This window comes from Mytilus trossulus, chromosome 3 (genome assembly GCF_036588685.1).
Source record: "Mytilus trossulus isolate FHL-02 chromosome 3, PNRI_Mtr1.1.1.hap1, whole genome shotgun sequence".
Lineage (NCBI taxonomy): Eukaryota > Metazoa > Mollusca > Bivalvia > Mytilida > Mytilidae > Mytilus > Mytilus trossulus.
In genome coordinates, this window is record NC_086375.1 from 85,317,233 (window position 1) to 85,340,785 (window position 23,553).

At 33.6% G+C, this 23,553-nt stretch overlaps 1 protein-coding gene across 1 annotated transcript in view; it reads right to left on the reverse strand.

Annotated features, from left to right (window-relative positions):
• Window positions 1-23,553, reverse strand: part of LOC134712696 (leukocyte tyrosine kinase receptor-like) — a 192,095-nt gene that overhangs the window by 99,639 nt on the left and 68,903 nt on the right. Inside the window, exons 8-10 of the mRNA XM_063574487.1 lie at window positions 20,048-20,136; window positions 15,122-15,148; window positions 14,350-14,490 (exon numbers count right to left, since the gene is read on the reverse strand). Coding sequence (XP_063430557.1) covers window positions 14,350-14,490; window positions 15,122-15,148; window positions 20,048-20,136 — 257 coding nt within the window. The remainder of the gene's footprint in view (window positions 1-14,349; window positions 14,491-15,121; window positions 15,149-20,047; window positions 20,137-23,553) is intronic.

Consider the following 23,553-nt stretch of genomic DNA (forward strand, 5'->3'; position numbering starts at 1 on the left):
GTGAAGTTGGTAATCCACTATACTTAGTGGTGTTGGTAATCTACTTCACTTGGTAGTGTTGGTAATCAGCTATATTTGGTGAAGTTGGTAATCCACTATACTTAGTGGTGTTGGTAATCTACTTCACTTGGTAGTCTTGGTAATCAGCTATATTTGGTGAAGTTGGTAATCCACTATACTTAGTGGTGTTGGTAATCTACTTCACTTGGTAGTCTTGGTAATCAGCTATATTTGGTGAAGTTGGTAATCCACTATACTTAGTGGTGTTGGTAATCTACTTCACTTGGTAGTCTTGGTAATCAGCTATATTTGGTGAAGTTGGTAATCAACTATACTAAGTGGTGTTGGTGATCTACTTCACTTGGTAGTGTTGGAAATCCCTTGTACTTGGTGGTTTTGGTAATCAGCTATACTTGGTAGTGTTGGAAATCCCTTGTACTTGGTGGTTTTGGTAATCAGCTATACTTGGTAGTGTTGGAAATCCCTTGTACTTGGTGGTTTTGGTAATCAGCTCTACTTGGTAGTGTTGGAAATCCCTTGTACTTGGTGGTTTTGGTAATCCACTACACTTGGTAGTATTGGAAATCCCTTGTACTTGGTGGTTTTGGTAATCCACTACACTTGGTAGTGTTGGAAATCCCTTGTACTTGGTGGTTTTGGTAATCAGCTATACTTGGTAGTGTTGGAAATCCCTTGTACTTGGTGGTTTTGGTAATCCACTACACTTGGTAGTGTTGGAAATCCCTTGTACTTGGTGGTTTTGGTAATCAACTATACTTGGTAGTGTTGGAAATCCCTTGTACTTGGTGGTTTTGGTAATCAACTATACTTGGTAGTGTTGGAAATCCCTTGTACTTGGTGGTTTTGGTAATCAGCTCTACTTGGTAGTGTTGGAAATCCCTTGTACTTGGTGGTTTTGGTAATCCACTACACTTGGTAGTATTGGAAATCCCTTGTACTTGGTGGTTGTGGTAATCCACTACACTTGGTAGTGTTGGAAATCCCTTGTACTTGGTGGTTTTGGTAATCCACTACACTTGGTAGTGTTGGAAATCCCTTGTACTTGGTGGTTTTGGTAATCCACTACACTTGGTAGTGTTGGAAATCCCTTGTACTTGGTGGTTTTGGTAATCCACTACACTTGGTAGTGTTGGAAATCCCTTGTACTTGGTGGTTTTGGTAATCCACTACACTTGGTAGTATTGGAAATCCCTTGTACTTGGTGGTTGTGGTAATCCACTACACTTGGTAGTGTTGGAAATCCCTTGTACTTGGTGGTTTTGGTAATCAGCTCTACTTGGTAGTGTTGGAAATCCCTTGTACTTGGTGGTTTTGGTAATCCACTACACTTGGTAGTATTGGAAATCCCTTGTACTTGGTGGTTGTGGTAATCCACTACACTTGGTAGTGTTGGAAATCCCTTGTACTTGGTGGTTTTGGTAATCCACTACACTTGGTAGTGTTGGAAATCCCTTGTACTTGGTGGTTTTGGTAATCAGCTCTACTTGGTAGTGTTGGAAATCCCTTGTACTTGGTGGTTTTGGTAATCCACTACACTTGGTAGTGTTGGAAATCCCTTGTACTTGGTGGTTTTGGTAATCCACTACACTTGGTAGTGTGGGAAATCCCTTGTACTTGGTGGTTTTGGTAATCAGCTATATTTGGTGAAGTTGGTAACCCACTATACTTAGTGGTGTTAGTTATCCACTATACTTGGTGGTGTTGGTAATCTATTATACTTAGTAGTGTTGGTAATCTACTATATTTGGTGGTGTTGGTATTTCACTATACTTAGTGGTGTTGGTAATCCACTATACTAAGTGGTTTTGGTAATCACTATAAGTAGTTGTGTTGGTAATCCACTGTACTTAGTGGTGTTGGTAATACACTATACTTGGTGGTGCTGGTAATCAACTATTGTTGGTGGTGTTTGTAATGTACTTTATTCAGTGGTGTTAGTTATTTCACTATACTTGGTGCTGTTGGTAATCCACTATACTTGGTGCTGTTGGTAATCCACTCTAGTTAGTGATGTCGTTAATCCACTATACTTGGTGGTGTTGGTAATCCACTGTAATTGGTGCTGTTGGTAATCCACTATACTTGGTGCTGTTGGTAATCCACTCTAGTTAGTGATGTCGGTAATCCACTATACTTGGTGGTGTTGGTAATCCACTGTAATTGGTGCTGTTGGTAATCCACTATACTTGGTACTATTGGTAATCCACTGTACTTTGTGGTGTTGGTAATCCACTATACTTGTTGGTGTTGGTAATCCACTGTACTTTGTGGTGTTGGTAATCCACTGTACTTTGTGGTGTTGGTAATCCACTGTACTTGGTGCTGTTGGTAATCCACTCTAGTTGGTTGTGTCGGAAATCCATTGTACTTGGTGCTGTTGGTAATCCACTCTAGTTGGTGGTGTTGGTAATCCACTGTAATTGGTGCTGTTGGTAATCCACTATACTTGGTGGTGTTGGTAATCCACTATACTTGGTGGTGTTGGTAATCCACTATAATTTGTGGTGTTGGTAATCCACTCTAGTTCAAGATGTTGGTAATCCACTATACTTGGTGGTGTTGGTAATCCACTATAATTTGTGGTGTTGGTAATCCACTCTAGTTCAAGATGTTGGTAATCCACTATACTTGGTGGTGTTGGTAATCCACTATAGTTGGTGGTGTTGGAAATCACTTGTACTTGGTGGTGTTGGTAATCCACTCTAGTTGGCAGTGTTGGTAATCCACTATACTTGGTGCTGTTGGTAATCCACTATACTTGGTGGTGTTGGTAATCCACTATACTTGGTGGTGTTGGTAATCTACTATATTTGGTGGTGTTGGTAATCCACTGTACTTTGTGGTGTTGGTAATCCACTATACTTGGTGGTGTTAGTAATCTACTATATTTGGTGGTGTTGGTAATCCACTACACTTGGTGGTGTTGGTAATCCACTATACTTGGTGGTGTTGGTAATCCACTATACTTGGTGGTGTTGGTAATCCACTATCCTTGGTGGTGTTGGTAATCTACTATAGTTGGTGGTGTTGGTTGTTCACTAGGCCACCTTTTTTTTTATTAGTTGGTTTACGGATCCGCCGAAACCCTGTTTTTCACGATTTTGAAATAAAAATAAAAACGATTTTGAAGATTTTTTTAAATTCCGCCGACCTTTTTCTGTTTGAAGAAGTACAAATAAAAACATGATTAAAAAAGATCAGTTTTTCTTCTTCCAGTCGGAATACCCTCGGAGTGGATTCTGAAATCCCGTGCGGTTCCCTGTTCAGTCAACGTTTCATGATGATCTAATATGGTGAAAAGGAACCAGTTGAAAGGCAGTTCCCTGTTCAGTTAAGTTTCATCATGATTTAATGCGGTGAAAAGGAACCAGTTGAAAATGGAGGCAACTTCCAAGCAAGGACCGAAGCTCATAAACTTGGCAATCAATGACTTATTTTATGTTACACACAGGACTTCAGGAAAGTTCGGAGAGCCGACAACCTTGCTTCAGAAGTTGAAATGGAGGACCAGATACGATTTTAATATTGTTGCCTTGGAGATTTTCGGTGTAAATCTAACGGTTGAACAAGATGAACATCGCAGTCATGAATAATTAAAATGAAAATTATTTTTGAGATGGTTTGGGAAGTTTGGTTTAAAAGGTCGAACAACCGCTAACTTGAAACCCTGTTTAGACAGTCAGTGAGGTTGACGGTGGGTCAACATTGGTTCAAGTGTTGATCAGAAAGTCTGAAACCCGTCGAAATAATTATGACGTCTGGCAAGGCTTTCTGGCATCCAAGATTTGTTACAAATAGCCTTGCCAGACGTCACTTAAGGGAAGAATCTTTTAACTTGCTGCCAGGGATGGGTGTCTTATTATATGGCCTTATTATAGACAATAGACAATATTTTATTCGCACAAATACATTTACATTAAATGGTTATGGCATACAAAATTAAGACAATAAACTGACAATAGTTAAATTGATTACAATTATATTAGAGTGACAGTGGTATTCACAGCAAAGAAGAAAAAATGGTATAAATATCAACAGTTAACACATTTTTTAATGTTCATGAACAATTGAAAAAAGAACACAAACAAAAATTAGGTTGGCATTGCATATTAAAAGAAATACAAGTTATACAGATGTTCTTAATAAGAGACACTCATTAATATACTTTATGGTGATTTTTATAATGACTGGTAGACTGCTATTTAAAAGTACAGTCAAATGCTTAAGTGTTTTAGTGGACTGCAATTTAATAAAATTGAAATTAAGATTAATTATATAAATACCTACTAAATACCATCCCACCGTACCCATTAAGATTTAATGGAACAGAGATGGGATATGGTGAACAAGATCCCAACACAAAATCAGAACATGTATTACTGTAATAGAATGCCTGACAATTAAAATCACTTAAACATTTATAAAAAGGGACAATCACAGAACACTTCGAGATATAAGCTAATACTTTATAAATAGCAGTGTAAAATAGCATAAAAAGCCTAAGAAGGACATGTTTTCATGTACCACATATGAAGGCATATGACATGCAGAGCGCATATGGTATTTCCTCAATAAGATTGTATTTTGTTATGAGGAATTTTGTCACTCCCTGATCTAAATTTGATAAATAAATACACAGAACAAAGAGAAATGCAATTGGTAAAGACACTTCCCTTTCATCAAGGACATGCTTTCATCAATCTACATTGACATTGGACTCCTTGTAACACATTAAATTTAAATTAAAACAGCAAGAATCAATACCAAATCATGAAACGATCTGCATACATGTTTAGTACAAAATGCATAATACTATCATATCTATGTATCTATCTTCCCGTCAAGGAGTGGACTCATTTTTGAGTGTATATACTCCAGCGATTATATTACTATTATATAGAGTAATGTCATTGTTTGTTTCTCTCCATTTTTGGTTAAAAAAAACAGTATTAATTCCAATTTTTATTTTTATTTATTTTTTAACCTACATTTTTTCATTGTTTTTATTTTATTTTTTTTTCGACCTCCTACCCTTCCTTTTTTAAGAAGAATCCCGCAAACCAACTAATAAAAAAAAAGTGGCCCTATACTTGATGGTGTTTGGAATCTACTGTATTTCTTGATAATAGCAATACACTATGTGTCTATTTCACTTCACTTATAACCATGCAGAAAGGGGGGTCTGTTTTGCACTTATAACATGCAGAAAGAGGTGTGTTTGGCACTTATAACCATGCAGAATGGGCTGTCTGTTTGGCACTTATAACCATGCAGAATGGGCTCTGTTTGGCACTTATAACCATGCAGAATGGGCTGTCTGTTTGGCACTTATAACCATGCAGAATGGGCTGTCTGTTTGGCACTTATAACCATCCAGAAAGAGGTGTCTGTTTGGCACTTATAACCATGAAGAATGGGCTGTCTGTTTGGCACTTATAACCATTCAGAAAGGGGTGTATGTTTGGCACTTATAACCATGCAGAAAGGGGTGTATGTTTGGCACTTATAACCATGCAGAAAGGGGTGTATGCTTGGCACTTATAACCATGCAGAATGGGGTGTCTGTTTGGCACTTATAACCATGCAGAATGGGCTGTCTGTTTGGCACTTATAACCATGCAGAATGGGCTGTCTGTTTGGCACTTATAACCATGCAGAAATGGGTGTATGCTTGGCACTTATAACCATGCAGAAAGGGGTCTATGCTTGGCACTTATAACCATGCAGAAAGGGGTGTATGCTTGGCACTTATAACCATGCAGAAAGGGGTGTCTGTTTGGCACTTATAACCATGCAGAATGGGCTGTCTGTTTAGCACTTATAACCATGCAGAAAGGGGTGTATGCTTGGCACTTATAACCATGCAGAAAGGGGTGTATGCTTGGCACTTATAACCATGCAGAAAGGGGTGTATGCTTGGCACTTATAAATGAACTAAAGCCACCATCTGATCAGATTTAAGATGTTTTATCTAATGAATGTCGAGAAGGGGCAATGCACTGGGTATAGTAAAAACATTGTAAAACAGTAGGTGTAAATATCAGTAAATTTGTTGATCTTTGGAAGAAATTTAACACATATTACTTGATCTTTAATTCAAATGTAATACAAAAAATTGATACCATCAATTTTAACACCCTGTTGATTTGATATGTGAGAAAAATATTAGTAACAATGCCTGCTTACAAAGAACTATGGTCAACTATTCTACATGGACCCTCAGACAATGCTCAACAAAAAAAGTATCTCCTAAAAAGGTGGGTTTCCAGTATTTCATTTATTTCACACCAATCAAGTTTTATAAAGGATCTATTTAGGTACTCTAACGTCACATCTAAGATGATAAAGTCACATCAATAGGTGTAAAGGAGTAGGTTGGGGAGACTAATCATGTGCCATATAAAGAAGGTCACATGACTTAAGATACTTTACAGTTGACAGCTACTATACTTATTATTAACAGAATATCTGATATTGCTTTTCACATCTTCGATAATTTGTGATCTTCCATACTTTAACTTGGTGTAGCTGTCTCAGCCCACCAATTCACCCACTCTAATTTAGAATGTTTGTAAAAGGAGCTCTTATTTGACAAAAAATATTGCTTTTGATGTCATTGGTTACTTAAACATTGTAGAACACAGACTTTACAATACAACTGAATTTGAATTTCAATTACAATTTTTCCAAATGTCATTTTTAACTTTTCTTCTTCTAAAAGTATAATAAATTTTCAATTTTGAAGTGTCCTTACATTGTACTTACAATAGCCATTTATTAGCATTAAGATGGATTTATTTAGAGACATCAGCTGTTCTCTGACCAGATGACCTGATGGGATATAGTGAAATTAACATGGAGTTCAAACACATTATCAATATCAATGCAAAATTTTTAATTCTTCTTTTTATCTAAAAATAATGGCTGTAGAAAATCCTCTTACAAACTTCATGTTACCTTATCTCTGTGTGTTTATTAAACCGTTAACTTTTTAATTCTTTTTCTTAACCAGATATTGATTATGGCAATCATAACACTCAACCCACAATTGAAACTAATGTGATTTTGTAAAATTGAAAACAAAAAAAAAGCCAAAACTGTATAAATTACATTTAAAGATAATTCATTTAATAAAACTTGTATGGCGTTGTGCACTTCATAGTTTGTAGAACTACAATACATGAATATTTTTTTCCCTACAAAATTGCCCCTTATACTTCAATAAGGTCAGATTTTTTCTTGTCCTTATGATAAGAAAGCTTTATTTTATAATTTTTTATTATTATTTAAAATCAGTAAGCAACCATGCATGCTCAAGGCTTGGAGAGAAATTTTCATTATGACTCTTAAATTAGACCATAAATGGTACAATGGTATTAAAAGTCTGTCTTTAGTTTAAGGTGTTTTAAGTATTAACTGGTCAGTGTTTCATGGTTCATCATCTTATGTTATTCCTATATGGACCGTTATCTTATTTTTTTCTTTTATTGTAATAATTAAACACCATCAATTGTACTGTGAATCAATGATTCCATTAATTGTTTTAATGGCCTTAATTATTTATTTTAAATTGGGACGTTTTTATCATTGCAAAATTTGTAAAGGAAAGGTTTTCCAAAATAACTCACAACTCACAGAATTTATATTATTCATACAAACTTGACTTCTGATGTTCAAAATTCTATCATATTAATTATTTGAAAAGGAATTATATAAAACATAACTTCAATTCTAATATCACAACCAATAAATGTTATTAAAACAGTTTTTTTTTATTTCATTGAAAACCATGCAAAAGATAAAATACCTATTAAAAAATGTACTTACAGACAGTTTTATTAACATTTTGAGAAACTGTTTCAAATTTAGCCGCCTGTATATAGTAATTCCGTAGTAACACTACAGTAGAGATGAGAATGACATTCATGATTGATCTAAACTATCTTCACACAAGTCATTATATTGACAAAGGGAAGCAACTCATTTCATTTTCATGCTATGACAAATCCATTTCATTTATCAATCTCACTATTCATATGAAAAGGAAACATAGTTGGCCCGAGAACACAGTTATTTCATAGTGCATTTCTTTTAGACAATAAATTCAAATTAAAAAAATCACACCTGCTCTTTCTCAAAAATATTTTTACAGTGTAGTGTACTACCAGTGAGACAAATAATATCAAAATTATAGAAACTTCTCCCAGCTCTAACTCAAAATATTGACAATTCTGTGTTAAGGGGGTGTAAAATTCAGTTTGACAGCTTCAGACGTGATAAAATTTGACCTTTTAGAACTGGACCAATTCACTACTTAACATAAAGTTTCAGCACCCAAATTTTTTTGACATGTAATTACATCCCCCTACTTAATATTTCATGCATTTAATATAAAGAAATAAATTGGTAAAGTATATTAAATAAAACATGCAAGGTATACACTGTTTACACTAGGGACTATATTCGTAGACAACGAAAACCAAAGGACGATAACTGTGTCCTTGGACCTAATAGGACAGAAAGACTTGACCTATCTTTATAAAACTTTGCATAACCTAAGCTTAGGCAATAATGAGATAGTTTGCCAAGTTTCATGGCCATATGTCATATATAACAGAAACTATGGTCATTTTAGTATTGACATTTGGATGTTTATTTTGACGTATAAATTAAATATCTTCAACTGTCAAGATTTTGGCCTAAAAACTTGAAATTTTGCAAAAATTTGCTTTTTAAATGCTCTTGAATATTAGATATTAAGTATTAAAAGCATCTGCATTCTCATTTTATTTATCAGATGTATTGTATTTATTCCAAAGTCAGTTTAATATGCGCCTATGCCTGAAAATAGAGATTTTCCAATTCAGGGAAGCCTTATATAAATATGCATTTTTCTCAGTCAATTTGAAGTTTTTTAAGTTTTTTAAGCTTAAATTATTCTTTCATATATATTAAATGTACTTTAAATGTATAGAAAAGTTACAAAAAGTATACCACATGAGTATAAAATGGTCTTGGAGCATGTAGTACTGAGAATTATTTAGAGTCAATTCAGGCGGTAGTCCATATTGACATATAAAAATGCACACAGAAGCTATCAAAAGTGAAAATGTGTTACTTTTTGTTCATTTCTATGCTAAGGTGTTATGATACAAGAAGTCTAAATGCAAAAGGACTCGAATGCATTTAAATTTTTTGAAAGACAATATGGTCTGACGCCCTGTTTTTTCACTTTTCGATGGAAAACTTGCATTTAGTTTTAGTCTCAATAGGCATAAATTTTGACCACTTACTATCATACAGGAAAAAACATATGGTAGCCTTTAAAGGAGTAAGGTGTACTGAATATAGTTAAATACTTTTTTTTACAGATTTAGTGAAATATTTGTGATGGACTACAGATTTGATGTACAAAGCGCTTCACATTTTACATACATCAATTAGGCCATTTAACCAGGGCCTTGAATACAAAATATGCTGCACTTTTTTCTGTGATCATCTACTTTTCTCTTTATTCAGAGTTCACAAATGGTTAATTTAATTTGATTTAAGCATAGAAACACAAATATCAGGATAAAAAAAGCTGTCAGATAGAAAGTCTGCATGCCTCTTAGGCATAAAATGTAAACTGCTTTAAAATGCTTATTATAGCCGTAGAATGCCAAAATGGCACTTTTTAACAGAATTTCTGTAAACCAAAGATGTAAATCCTTTACTTTTATCATACCCGTAGCCAGGGGGGGTTCGGGGGGTTCGGACGAACCCCCCCTTGAAAACAAATAAGCACTGTTAAAGTCGATGTTCTGTTCGAATTGTGACTGTTAAAGTCGAGTTTGTGAGTCAAACGAACCCCCCTTTGGAAATTCCTGGCTACGGGCCTGCTTTTATTGAGTTTGACAAATTGAAACCAGCAAATCATTCAGGAAAGTTCCCAAAGTACAGAATTAATCTAGATTTCAGGAATCCATCTCTTAGGCCCGAGAACACAGTTATTTCATAGTGCATTTCTTTTAGACAATAAATTCAAATTAAAAAAATCACACCTGCTCTTTCTCAAAAATATTTTTACAGTGTAGTGTACTACCAGTGAGACAAATAATATCAAATTTATAGAAACTTCTCCCAGCTCTAACTCAAAATGTTGACAATTCTGTGTTAAGGGGGTGTAAAATTCAGTTTGACAGCTTCAGACGTGATAAAATTTGACCTTTTAGAACTGGACCAATTCACTACTTAACATAAAGTTTCAGCACCCAAATTTTTTTGACATGTAATTACATCCCCCTACTTAATATTTCATGCATTTAATATAAAGAAATAAATTGGGAAAGTATATTAAATAAAACATGCAAGGTATACACTGTTTACACTAGGGACTATATTCGTAGACAACGAAAACCAAAGGACGATAACTGTGTCCTTGGACCTAATAAGTTATCATTAAATACTTCATTAAAAATACTTCATCAATCAGTTTTCAACAAATACATATTATTTTGCTGAAATTTTATAGTAAATTAATATAGAAAGATTCTCTTCATCTATAATAGTTTTCTTCAAAAAAATGTAAAAGAGTAAAAATCATCATTTTTTTAATCAGATAAAAATTCTTAAAGTAGCACAAGAAGATGTTTTTTTTTATTACAAATTTGAATCGAAAAGGTGAAAAATAGCTTGTATGCAATTTTTTGTAACAAAACTGTATGGTATGCCCTTGTGGGACAACAGATTTTTTTCATTTTTGAAATGCCATAGAATATAGGCCTAGACTATAAACCAAATTATCCATTATAAATTATCCCATATATTTATTTTACTGCTCTTTAATGGCTGTATAAATACATCAAGGCCTTTTCTTTTGGTATAACCTTAGTATTTACCTATCCCAATAACTTTAAGCTACAAAATGATTGGCATTCTCATCCATAGCTCCAATCAAAATCAACACAGGATTCAGGAGACATTTTTCATCAAAGCTAAGTGATCAGGCCCTTTCAAGCAGGAGAGTACATCAAGGTGAGGGACTGAATTATTCAAATTTGACCTTCTGTTGGTAATTCTAAGATAACCAATCCTACTTACTATTTAAGTTTTTGAGATATAAATGTAACATTAAATCTAAAATTGGTTGTCAAATTTTCTGAATAATTCAAAGATCAATCCCATACGTGTATGGTCCAAAACATGTATAAATCATTGTTTCTGATAACAACATCTTGTGTGCCACATTATGAGGCCACAGACTTTGAGCAAAGGAAAGAGCCACTATCAAATGTTTTAAACATGTTTAGCACTATTTATATTCAAATTCCCCCACCAGGCAAACAAGGTAAAATTTGATTTTCATGGTTTTCATATTTATTTAGACTCTATAGTGCATAGTTGTCATGTTGATTTCATACCCCATCTCCCTAATTTATATATTCATCAATGTTTTCTTTTTCAATATATATGTCAACAAACTATCAAACTGAGACAGAGTTGATATTTATCCAATAAAGATATACCGAGTCCATCTTATTAATTGTTTTCTCCAATCCTAAATCCTGATGAATTACACAATATAGTAATATAAATATTACACGGTTTGTTTGTTTTCACCAGTTGAAACTGTATGTCATGAAAGTCATGAAACTGAAAAAGTTGTGAAAGTGCTGTATAGATATTACTGACCAAATATTTTTTGTATCATTTCAGGACTGGGCTTATGCATGTAACTTAAAACAAAAACTATATTTTACTGTCATCTGGGCCAGGGCTCATTAAATGTGCAAGGATGTTTACTCACGTCAAGGTAGATGATAAGACCTTCTTAAAATATTATTTTTACAAATATGAAAAGTAATCACTTCGATATTGGAATTGAATTCATTGTATTAATTGGATGCAATGCTCCTCCCCCAGAAATCAGGAGTGTTGGCAGGTCTAAATAATCAAAGACTAGTATGCAATACATTTTGTATGCTTTTTGTCATTTCCCATGTATAGGTCTGCTAGTCACATTGGTTTGAAGTGAATTAGTGTCCTGTGAAATCTCCTTTTCCACACTTATCTTACAAAATTTAGAATGGAAATGGGGAATGTGTCAAAGAGACAACAACCCGACCATAGAACAGACAACAGCAGAATCTGATGTCTTGTACTACACACTCACAATTTCATTTATAATCAAAGTTTTTTTCAATAAATGTTGGAAATTCTTTTTGTTAATTTCAAGTGTTAGTCCTTAATTTATTTTGTATATTCAGATCAGGTTTTGGCAACTTTCATACTAAACAAAGTTCACTGCTGTTTTTTAAAACTTGTCTAATTACCAGTAACACCGTTTCCCATTTATTATCATGATCTGGTAAACCTAAATCTTCTATACAATCTTTTACAAATTTTAGTGGAATTCATCAATAGTTGGCTGTTTACCCCAATTCTATATTAATTTGATATACATGTTGTTCATTCAATACAGCTTTGCAATATGTCTGTGCACCAGACAGGTTTTCAAAAGAAAAGTTTTGTCTGATAACAATTTTTGGTGAAAAAGAGACTATAAAGTATATAAGTTATAAAGCAGCTAGACAATATTATATACAAGTAAACTAGAAAGTTATACAGAATAGAAAATTAAGAAAGAGAATTATAGATCAGAGAATAATCAGAAAAGATTAATATTACCAATCATTAGAAACCAAAGAGTCAAACATAACAGATTAGAAGGAGAGAGAGAACAAAAGTTTGATATTACAACAGATTTAAAAGAAAGAGAGAGAGACAAAAGAAATCAAATATTGTAAAAGATAACATCCAGAGAGACAACAGAAGAGTTTAATAATACCACATATTAGAGATTACAATCAGAGAGGGAGAACAAATATTACAACCATCTATTGTCAGAGAGGAATAAATCAGACAAATATAACAACACAGTACAATCAGAGAGAGAGAACAAATATTACAAACGACTATTGTCAGAGAGGAATAAATCAGACAAATATAACAACACAGTACAATCAGAGAGAGAGAACAAATATTATCGCTATTTTGTTCATTTTTCCTTTGATCTTTTTTTGTGATAATTTTCATATCATGCTTCTCGCTTGATATGGAAAATTTTTCGCTAGAAACTAAGGAGGCCACGTGGCGTTGCTAACGAAATTGGCATTGAAATTGACAACGTCGTCATAGGTAAAATAGCGATAAACAGATTATCATTGTTCATCTCAACTTGATTGCTTTTCTCACTTTCGCTGTACCAGCTCAAGCAAGAAAATCAATCTCGCTGAGATAATCAACGATAATCTATAATTACAACCGTTTATTGTCAGAGAGGAATAAATCAGACAAATATAACAACACAGTACAATCAGAGAGAGAGAACAAATATTACAATTGTCTATTATCAGAGAGGAATAAATCAGACAAATATAACAACACATTTAATACAGTTAGAGAAAGAAATTAATTTATATTTGTAAGTACTTAATTTTGTCATTGTACTGTTCAGTGCTTTATAAATACGTACTGAACAGTCATTCCTACCTTTTTACAAATAAATGTTTATTAGTACTTTACAAAAACAAACTATTTATCTTCTATTTAAACCATCTTTTTGTTCTTATTTATTGTTTTTATGCAGACATCCAGACAGCATATTCCTATTCAGAAATTGCAACAATGACTTCCCATCAACTGCCTAATTTGCACTAACTTTATGAATATATTTCCAAACTATAATAAAGATTTAACAGTATGTCACACAATGAGATCCAAACTAATTTCCTTCTAACCTCAGATGTCTTGATGTAAAATGAGTATACACAAGTTATCCTTATTGTTACATTGATTTTTCTTTTATACTTTTAGGTACAACTAACAGCCAATGAACTATTGTTTAAAAGTAAGATGAGGTTATATGATTGTTAAATAGAAAGCTATTCCACAAAGACAGGTGACTTATATTTGTTAGCTGAAAATAAGATTTTCTATATGGGTTGTTGTTGCTGACAACTTTACACAACTAAATGTTTCTATTAACCAAACAAAGAGTGGTTTCTTCCATTGATTAAAATGTTTTTTGTTAAATTTTAAAAATAAATGGACACAGATGGATCACTTAAATATAACATAATGAAGGGAGATAACTAGAGATCTCTGAAAGTTTCATAATATCTGGTTGAGGCATCTAAATTTAGAGAACAGAAACCATTTTGAAATGTACATGTGGACAGACAAGTTATTAACTTGAAACGTGACATAATGAAATAGGGAATGGAATAGAGAATGTCCCTCTTTTATTTTAGGAGGGGCATAAAATGAAGACATATGTCAACAAACCTTTAGCATATTGGACCTGACCATGTTTAGGACATTCCTCATTCCTTGATGGTCTTGTAATGTTTCCCACTCTGTAACTGACCCCTTTCAGATCAGACTCTGTCCAGTCTGACCATTCTGATACCATACATTTTGGAGTTACTGAAATAAATTAATTCATTTTATTATTGAAGTCCCTCACCAAAATATAGTGTCTTAATATTCTTTTAGTATACAAAAAACAAAAACAAGAAATAAGTTGTTGTTGCTGACCAAATTTATAAGTGTTTGTTTTAATTGAGCAACCCACTGTGACTGTCTTAAACTATGAACATTTATCAACGGTTTTAACATTCTTTTTCTATTTTTGCATGTTTAGCTCACAGAATTATAAAAAAAAACCACCAATTATGTTTTTAATAATGTGGAAACTGAAGTAGCTTGGAATATAAACAAGATGTAGGATGCACTATTGGTCACGTAATAAGGAGAAAGGAAAAACTTATTTACTAAATTCAAGTGCATGAGAACTAGAAAAGTCAACATACTGTATACAAGCAATATGCAAGGTGCAGGTGTACCCAGTTTTTCATCATATAATTAGACCCTTTATCACAAGTCACAAAGTTACTAGTATAAAATAAAAATAAATCTATTTACTGCCACTTGATATAATCAAAAGAAATGTGGTACCATAAATCAAAATTTCATAATTCACCATCATATTAAAATTTCATTTTCCATTCCGTAAAGATGATTGCTAGCCTTTTTTTTTATTAATGTAAGTAAATACCTGTAATGTTAAAATCTTTCTTCCCACCTATAAAATAATAATACAGCAACATTAGAGTAAAATAACATTAAACACTTCAAATACTGTTGATTCTTTATTATGAGTTGGATACCAATTTTCGTTGATTTGGTGGGTAAAGTTGTACTGTGCAAACAAAATTTCAACAAAAAGCAAAATTTTCATAGGCTTGCAAGAAGATTTTGGTAAAACCACAAAATTAAATATTAACAAACTTGTTAGTTTTCCCTAATCCACAAAAATAGCAGGTATCTACTCAATAGAAACTGAATTTAAATATATCTAATGATAAAAATAGAGTAGGATATTTTAATATTATTCAAGATAACTTAAACAATTGACATCATTTATATTGTTAAAACAGATATTAGATTCCTGCACCTTACAAAAGTTATGTAATTTACCTAACAGGTGTAACATCAATTTGTAACTTGAATGTCTGAGTATATATTACATTAATAAATTTCTGGAAATGTTCCTGGATAGGATTTATAGAATGTTATAATCACAAAAAGGTAGTGATAAGCTTTAAAAGATTTAGATTTGATTTGATTTTTGGTGTTTTAACACTACTTTTAAGTACTGCATTTAGACTATTTTGTGGCGGCTAGTTTTTATTGGTGGAGGCAGCCGGAGTGCCTGGAGAAAACCATGACCTTTGATAGGAAAACTGACAATCCTTGTCAATTGAGATTGGAGTCGGGTGCACCTGCACGAGCAGTGCTCCAACTCACAACCTCAGTGTTGACTAGCTAGTGATTACAGAAGTAACTACTTAGACCACTTTGCCACCAAGGCCCCTTGAAGATTTAGAAATCAAGTCAGAAACATAGGGTTTTGATTACATTGGATCATGCAATATTTACCCAAAATAAAAGACTAGCATAATTATACAATCATAATGATATATTTTCCCCCTTAAAATCAATATGTCAGTCTAAAATAGGGCAAACAGAAATAAGATACATACTGCTATCAAAACTTTTAAGTTTTAGTTTTGTTACAATGGTGAAAAATGGTAAATTGTCACAAAACAAGTGGTTTCAATTTTTGTATAAAATGAAGTATTGTAAACCATGTGATTTATCTACTATCTAAATATTATCAAAATTTCATGACTGTAGTGAAATAAACTTTCATAAATTTAAAGATAAAAAATAACATAACTCTTATAGTGATCTATGTTGGGTAAAACATCATAAGAAGATTTTTATTTACTGTAAATTCCGAATTTTTTGCATGTATTTATCTTTGCAATTTTGTCATTTCAGACTAAAAAATTTGAATGAGAGTTAAAATTATTAAGATTATAACCATGTTGCACTTTTTGCAAAAATAAATAACATCACAATAATTCCTGAATTTACAGTAACTAGAAACAAGAGCTTTCCTTCCTAATGTATTTGTGGTTTAATATTTTTGTCATGTATCTATAAAAAAACCTATCCCTAGTAAATATGACATAAATTTACAACATGTCCAATAAGGAATCTAATTTCAGAAATATCAGGTTGAGACAAAAACATCACAAATGATGTCAAACAAACTCTCTATTTATAAAAGCACAAGTTATAAAATATCAAACAAGAATATGACAGTTATCTAAGTCAATGTTCAATTATAAGACAGTAGTTAATTGATTATTGTCAGTTAAAGGAGCAGAGGTCTGAGGAAGTTTCATATAACTCATTTCTATTTCAGCCAACAAATAATCACAATATCAGCAGGCTATGTTTAACATCAAGGTGTTTATTTATAATAAATGTGGCCTATGTGTACAGTGACCTGAACAATAGTTGTCGTGTTATATATATACAGTACTGATGGACCTCAGTGGTGAACTGAACTTATGGTAATCAGTGTTATTGATTTGTACATGTGCTGTACCCAGGAACAGACAGACAGAGACAAACAAATTACTATCAGCCTTCCACCTCAAAATCTTAGGGCCTGAATAAAATGGACCATTTGCTTACATACTAGTAACAAGAGGCTGTCACAACGACAGCAAACCAGATTTATTAGCATTTATTTGTGTCCTGGCAATATCACAAGAACCATTACTGATTACTGGTGAAAGTGAAAATCGTCAATATCAAATTTGACCTCTATTTTGTCATCAGTATCAACATATTACAACTTGAAAAGCTTAGATTGAATGGTTTGTGAGGAAATGCAACAACGTGAATGGAAACACCATTTTACAATCTTTCAAAAACCATAACTCCTGAACGGTAAAAGTCAAAATCGTCATTATTGAACTTGACCTCCATTTTGTCACCCGTAACAACATATTAAAATTTGGGAAGCTTTGGTAGAACAGTTCATGCGTAAATGCACGGACACGACTGGAAACACCATTTTTCAATCTTTCAAGAACCATGTCTCCTGAACGGTAAAATTCAAAATCGCCATTATTAAACTTGACCTTCATTTAGTTGTCAGTAACAACATATTAAAATATTAAAAGCTTTGGTTGAACGGTTCATGAGTTAATGCACAGACAACATTTGATTGCCGCCCGACCGACCGACCTCCCGCCCGCCGAGCATCCCAAAATCAATAACCGACATTTTTGTCACAAAAATCCGGTTAAAAATATGCCCTCTTGATATCTATTTTACTTTTATTGCAATTAGCTATGTTTGCTTATCTGTAAATATTATTAAGTTATACTTTTGTAGATCCTACACTATCTTCAAGTGATTTGCTGATTCCCCCGTTTCAATGCACATAGAGGGGCTTGCCACATGAGCTTTGACTCTGGAGGCTCACAAATCAAATAGGTTTGCTTTCATTATATTGCATGTTTTATCAGTTTTATTTGGTAGTATTTGCATGATGCTGCATGATTTTTTATGTGATAGTCTGTTAAAGAGCTCACCAGAGCTCATGTTTTCTCTGTTATTTTGTATATATATGCCGACTCAAATAAAATTTACTTACTTACTTACTTAACGATATTTTTCATTATTTACAGTTTATACCTATTTATTGTCAAAATTTAAAAAAAAAAAGTAAATCAAAGCACCGTCAGTGCTATGTTCCAAGAAATTTAGATCACAATTATAGTGAGTTTTTATCCCAAAACATAAACTTACATTTAACACAGAAGAAACCAAGGGACATTATAAAATAAAAAGTTAAAAAAAACAACAGGCAACACAAGAATTGAAACGTAAACTTTACCGTATTCATTATTATTTCACTAATAAATTATCAGTGCTATTTTCCTTTTTGAATTCACCCCTTTCAACTTCCAAAATTCTCAGAAACAAGAATGTGTCCTCAGTACACGAATGCCCCACTCTCACTATCATTTTCTATATTTATTGTACCGTGAAATTGGAGTAAAATCTCTAATTTGGCATTGAAATTAGAAAGATCATATCATAGGGAACATGTGTACCAAGTTTGAAGTCGATTGGACTTCAACTTCATAAAAAACTACCTTGACCAAAAACTTGAATCTGAAGCGGGACAGACGGACGAACAGACGGACGGACGAACGGACGCACAGACCAGAAAACATAATGCCCCTCTATCGTAGGTGGGGCATAAAAAGTGTACCTATTCAAAATCCAGAGTTATATGACCTCCAATAATATGAAGGGCTAAATGAGATCTCATACAGTTATCTGACTTACCAAAACATGAAAGCTAAGAGAGGTGTCAACAAGAGTTATCTCACTTACCAAAACATGAAGGGCTAAGAGAGGTGTCAACAAGAGTTATCGGACTTACCAAAACATGAAGGGCTAAGAGAGGTGTCAACAAGAGTTATCTGACTTACCAAAACATGAAAGCTAAGAGAGGTGTCAACAAGAGTTATCTGACTTACAAAAACATGAAGGGCTAAGAGAGGTGTCAAAAAGAGTTATCTGACTTACCAAAACATGAAAGCTAAGAGAGGTGTCAACAAGAGTTATCAGACTTACCAAAATATGAAGGGCAAAGAGAGGTGTCAACAAGAGTTATCTGACTTACCAAAACATGAAAGCTAAGAGGTGTCAACAAGAGTTATCTGACTTACCAAAACATGAAAGCTAAGAGGTGTCAACAAGAGTTATCTGACTTACCAAAATATGAAGGGCAAAGAGAGGTGTCAACAAGAGTTATCTCACTTACCAAAACATGAAGGGCTAGCAATCTGACTTACCAAAACATGAAGGGCTAGCAATCTGACTTACCAAAACATGAAGGGCTAGCAATCTGACTTACCAAAACATGAAGGGCTAGCAATCTGACTTACTAAAACATGAAGGGCTAGCAATCTGACTTACTAAAACATGAAGGGCTAGCAATCTGACTTACCAAAACATGAAGGGCTAGCAATCTGACTTACCAAAACATGAAGGGCTAGCAATCTGACTTACCAAAACATGAAGGGCTAGCAATCTGACTTACCAAAACATGAAGGGCTAGCAATCTGACTTACCAAAACATGAAGGGCTAGCAATCTGACTTACCAAAACATGAAGGGCTAGCAATCTGACTTACCAAAACATGAAGGGCTAGCAATCTGACTTACCAAAACATGAAGGGCTAGCAATCTGACTTACCAAAACATGAAGGGCTAGCAATCTGACTTACCAAAACATGAAGGGCTAGCAATCTGACTTACCAAAACATGAAGGGCTAGCAATCTGACTTACCAAAACATGAAGGGCTAGCAATCGGACTTACTAAAACATGAAGGGCTATGAGAGATATTATCAAGACCTATCTGACTTACCAAAATATGAAGGGCTAGCAATCTGACTTAACAAAACATGAAGGGCTAGCAATCTGACTTACTAAAACATGAAGGGCTATGAGAGATATTATCAAGACCTATCTGACTTACTAAAACACGAAGGGCTAGCAATCTGACTTACTAAAACATGAAGGGCTAGCAATCGGACTTACCAAAACATGAAGGGCTGAGTGAGATGTCATCTAGAGCTATATCACTTTGTTTACTGAACCCTATGTATCCAATAAAATGAAGTTTAAATCTGAAATGCAAAAAAAACATGTATAAGTATGTTCATAAAATAAAAGAATAAGTAAGACCACCTTTTTGGCCCTTAATAATAAGCTAAATAAATTGCTTCACTGAGCGCAGCTGGATACGACAGCAGATGTCCAACACATGAAAGTTGGGGCCAAAACGGGCGTAATATGCACGCTTGATAGAGGTCTAAATTTGGAGTGTAACTAATTTTTTGACACTGAATAGGTTTCTAGCACAGAATAACTGTAGTCAAAGAACTTCAAATTGGTTATATGATTTGAATATATATTTTTTTTTTGCATTCGTTCAATACACTAATACACAATGCTGTTGCGAAATTAATCCCCCCCCCCCCCCCTCCCCTAAAAAAACAAGAGTGCACACACTGAAATGTCTCGCCTTCTTTACTAATCCTTGATACCATCTTGATAGACCTAAATATAAAGCTTTATTACAACTGTCACATAAACTCAACATTAACCAAGAAAATGAAACATTGATCAATGAACCATGAAAATGAGGTCAAGGTCAGATGAACCATGCCAGGCAGACATGTACAGCTAACAATTCTTCAATACAACAAATATAGTTGACTTATTGCTTATAAATAAAGAAAAACAGACCAAAGCACAAACACTTAAAACTTAGCAATGGACCGTGATAATGAGGTCAAGGTCAAGTGAAATCTGCGTAACTGACATATAGATCATAAAATATTTCCATACACCAAATATAGTTGACCTAATGCATAAAGTATTAGAAAAATAGACCAAAAGTAAAAAACTTAACTTTGACAACTGAACCATGAAAATGAGGTCAAGGTCAGATGACACCTGTCAACTTATCATGTACACCTTACAATCATTCCATACACCAATTATAGTAGACCTATTGCATATAGTATAAGAATCAAAGAGCTGAAAGCTCTGAAGAAAAATGACGCCACTGTCTCTAATATTGGGATAGTTTTTATGCAAGTCTTGATTTTCACATACCGTAATTAGTTTAACAATGCAACATGTCTCGTAAGCATATAATTGATATTCGTATATGTGTGTGTGTGAAGTGAAGGTGCCAACTGGCTGGTTTTTTTTTTTAAAACAAATGAATAGGTCAAGACTACCTGAATTGTACAAATAAATCCCGTGGAAAGGCTTCTATATTTCTCACTGGTACATAGGCTGAATCCGGGTCCATTCGCGCCCATTCACGTTTGGGCCAACTCATGTTCGCCCCCTTTCACTTTCACACCCTACATGTTCGCAACTAATCTTAATAGACCCCTTTCGAGTTCATCCGTCACCGGCAAAAACTCGTCAATTATGCACGCCTTTATGACGTCATTTACCAGATAGAGGGGCTCGCCTGTATCCCTGCACTATTTACGTTCATCAAGCGTCTAAGTGATCGTTTTTGTGCAGGATAAACTAGAAATAATGGTTGCTCTGTATGTACTTACTGACAATTCCCTAATGACAGCAGTGTTGATTGTCTATTTTCAGAATTCAATTTGCCGAATAATTCGTACAATATAGAATTATAATTTTCCAACCACTCGCTCAACATTGTAAGGAAGTGACGACGCCCCTAAACGCACAGATGACAGTGATAAAGGCGCGTATAATTGACGAGTTTTTTCCGGTGACGGATGAACTCGAAAGTGGTCTATTGGTTTTGTGTTTAATAACTCTGTAAGCAAGTGTTTTCTTATAAGTATAATTGTTGTCATTGTCTCAAAATAAAGTGAGACAGCATTTTTTTTTTGTGTTGAATAAACCTTAATCATGTTTTGGATAGTGTATTGTTAAAGATAATAATAATCCTTTCTAAATAAAGTGGTATTTTGTCAACGTTTTATTTAGCGTTGAATAACTCTTAATCATGTTTTGGTTAGTGTATTGCTATACTTTGTTTCATTGACCTCTTTCATAATGAAGTGAGATTCTGACTTTTTTTTTTTCTGTGTGTTAAATAAATTTTATCATGTTTTGGTTATAATAGTGGATTGCTATATTTTGGTTCCTATATTTTATTGTTTCGTTGTTTCAGATCAAAGGGCTTAAAAACAATTATCTTTTGTGTTTTTCCTTTAAAATCTTCAATGTTTTACTCATACCAAGCTATAAATACATTCAGTATTTACACCAAAGCAATTTAAAACAACAATCATGATTTTCCAATTATTCAACTTGAATTTGAATTAAAATTGGGCGCGAATGAGTAGAGTGCGAACGGACCTTGGGTGTGAACGTGCGAGGTGCGAAAGTGTATTGGGCGCAAACAGACCTGATACCACAAAGTCTGAACCCCCTTCTCCCACAAAATATGAAGTAAATTAAAAACAAATTGTTCAGAGAACAATTGAAGTCTTTCCACTAGAAAAGATCTATTTTTATATTGAAATATGAAAAATCAGTTTAAAATGTTAGTTCCTATGGCTTTATGACGTCCTATTAACCTATGAACTTGACCTCAATTTCAAGGTCACAAACCATGGACCTTGAATCAAAATATCCTAGGTCTTTAATATGTTTGGTTAATGAGTACTACCACTTGACGCGTAATTTTAAATGTAAGATGGACAAAAACTCTCTTTTATTGTATGCGCAGCCTTTCAACCAAAATATACAAGTAAGGACATGTCGCAACTAATAATTTATGAAAAATTATTTGTCAAAATATCATACAGTATTTGAAAAGAAGTGAAAATAAGCCAAAATCAAAATTTATAATATGACCTTGACCTTTGACATTGACCTCATTTTCATTTTTAGTACCAATGACCTCATGAAGACCCTAGGTCTCTATCAGTTATGGTTTACCAGTTGAAAATGCATATCGCTTGAATCAAATGAAAAAGGGGGAATAACTCTCATATGGAGTCCCCATAGAGCTATGGTTCAAACGAATATTCTTATCCTAAATATGTAACGAGCAATTTGGTAAAATAAAATCTTTTACGGTTACGAAGGAGAGGTGGCCACAAGAAAAACAGTGTTTGGGGAGATAACTCTTACAACGTAATGTATTTTGTTATAATTACATTTGATATATGTTTCATTATAATACTTTATTCTGATTGGCTAACTGCACATCACATGTTATTCCTCAAGCAATTGCATCACTCAATAAAACTTTTCATTCATGATAACACGTGGTCCCACAATAAAGTGCACAGATGAATTGTATAAAAAAGTTATAAAATTCGTGTTTTCATGATCCTAGCTAAAAAAAGTAATTATAAGTATTGAATGTTTCTTTTTGTAACCTCATAGGGTTGCAAAAGCGTTGACCGTGTGCACATTTTTAGAATGAAGCGCTTACGCTTACGCGCTTCATACAAAAAGTACTTCGGTCAACGCTTTTACACCTCAATGAATTTACAAAAAAAAAGCATTCAATACTTAAATGCAGTTGT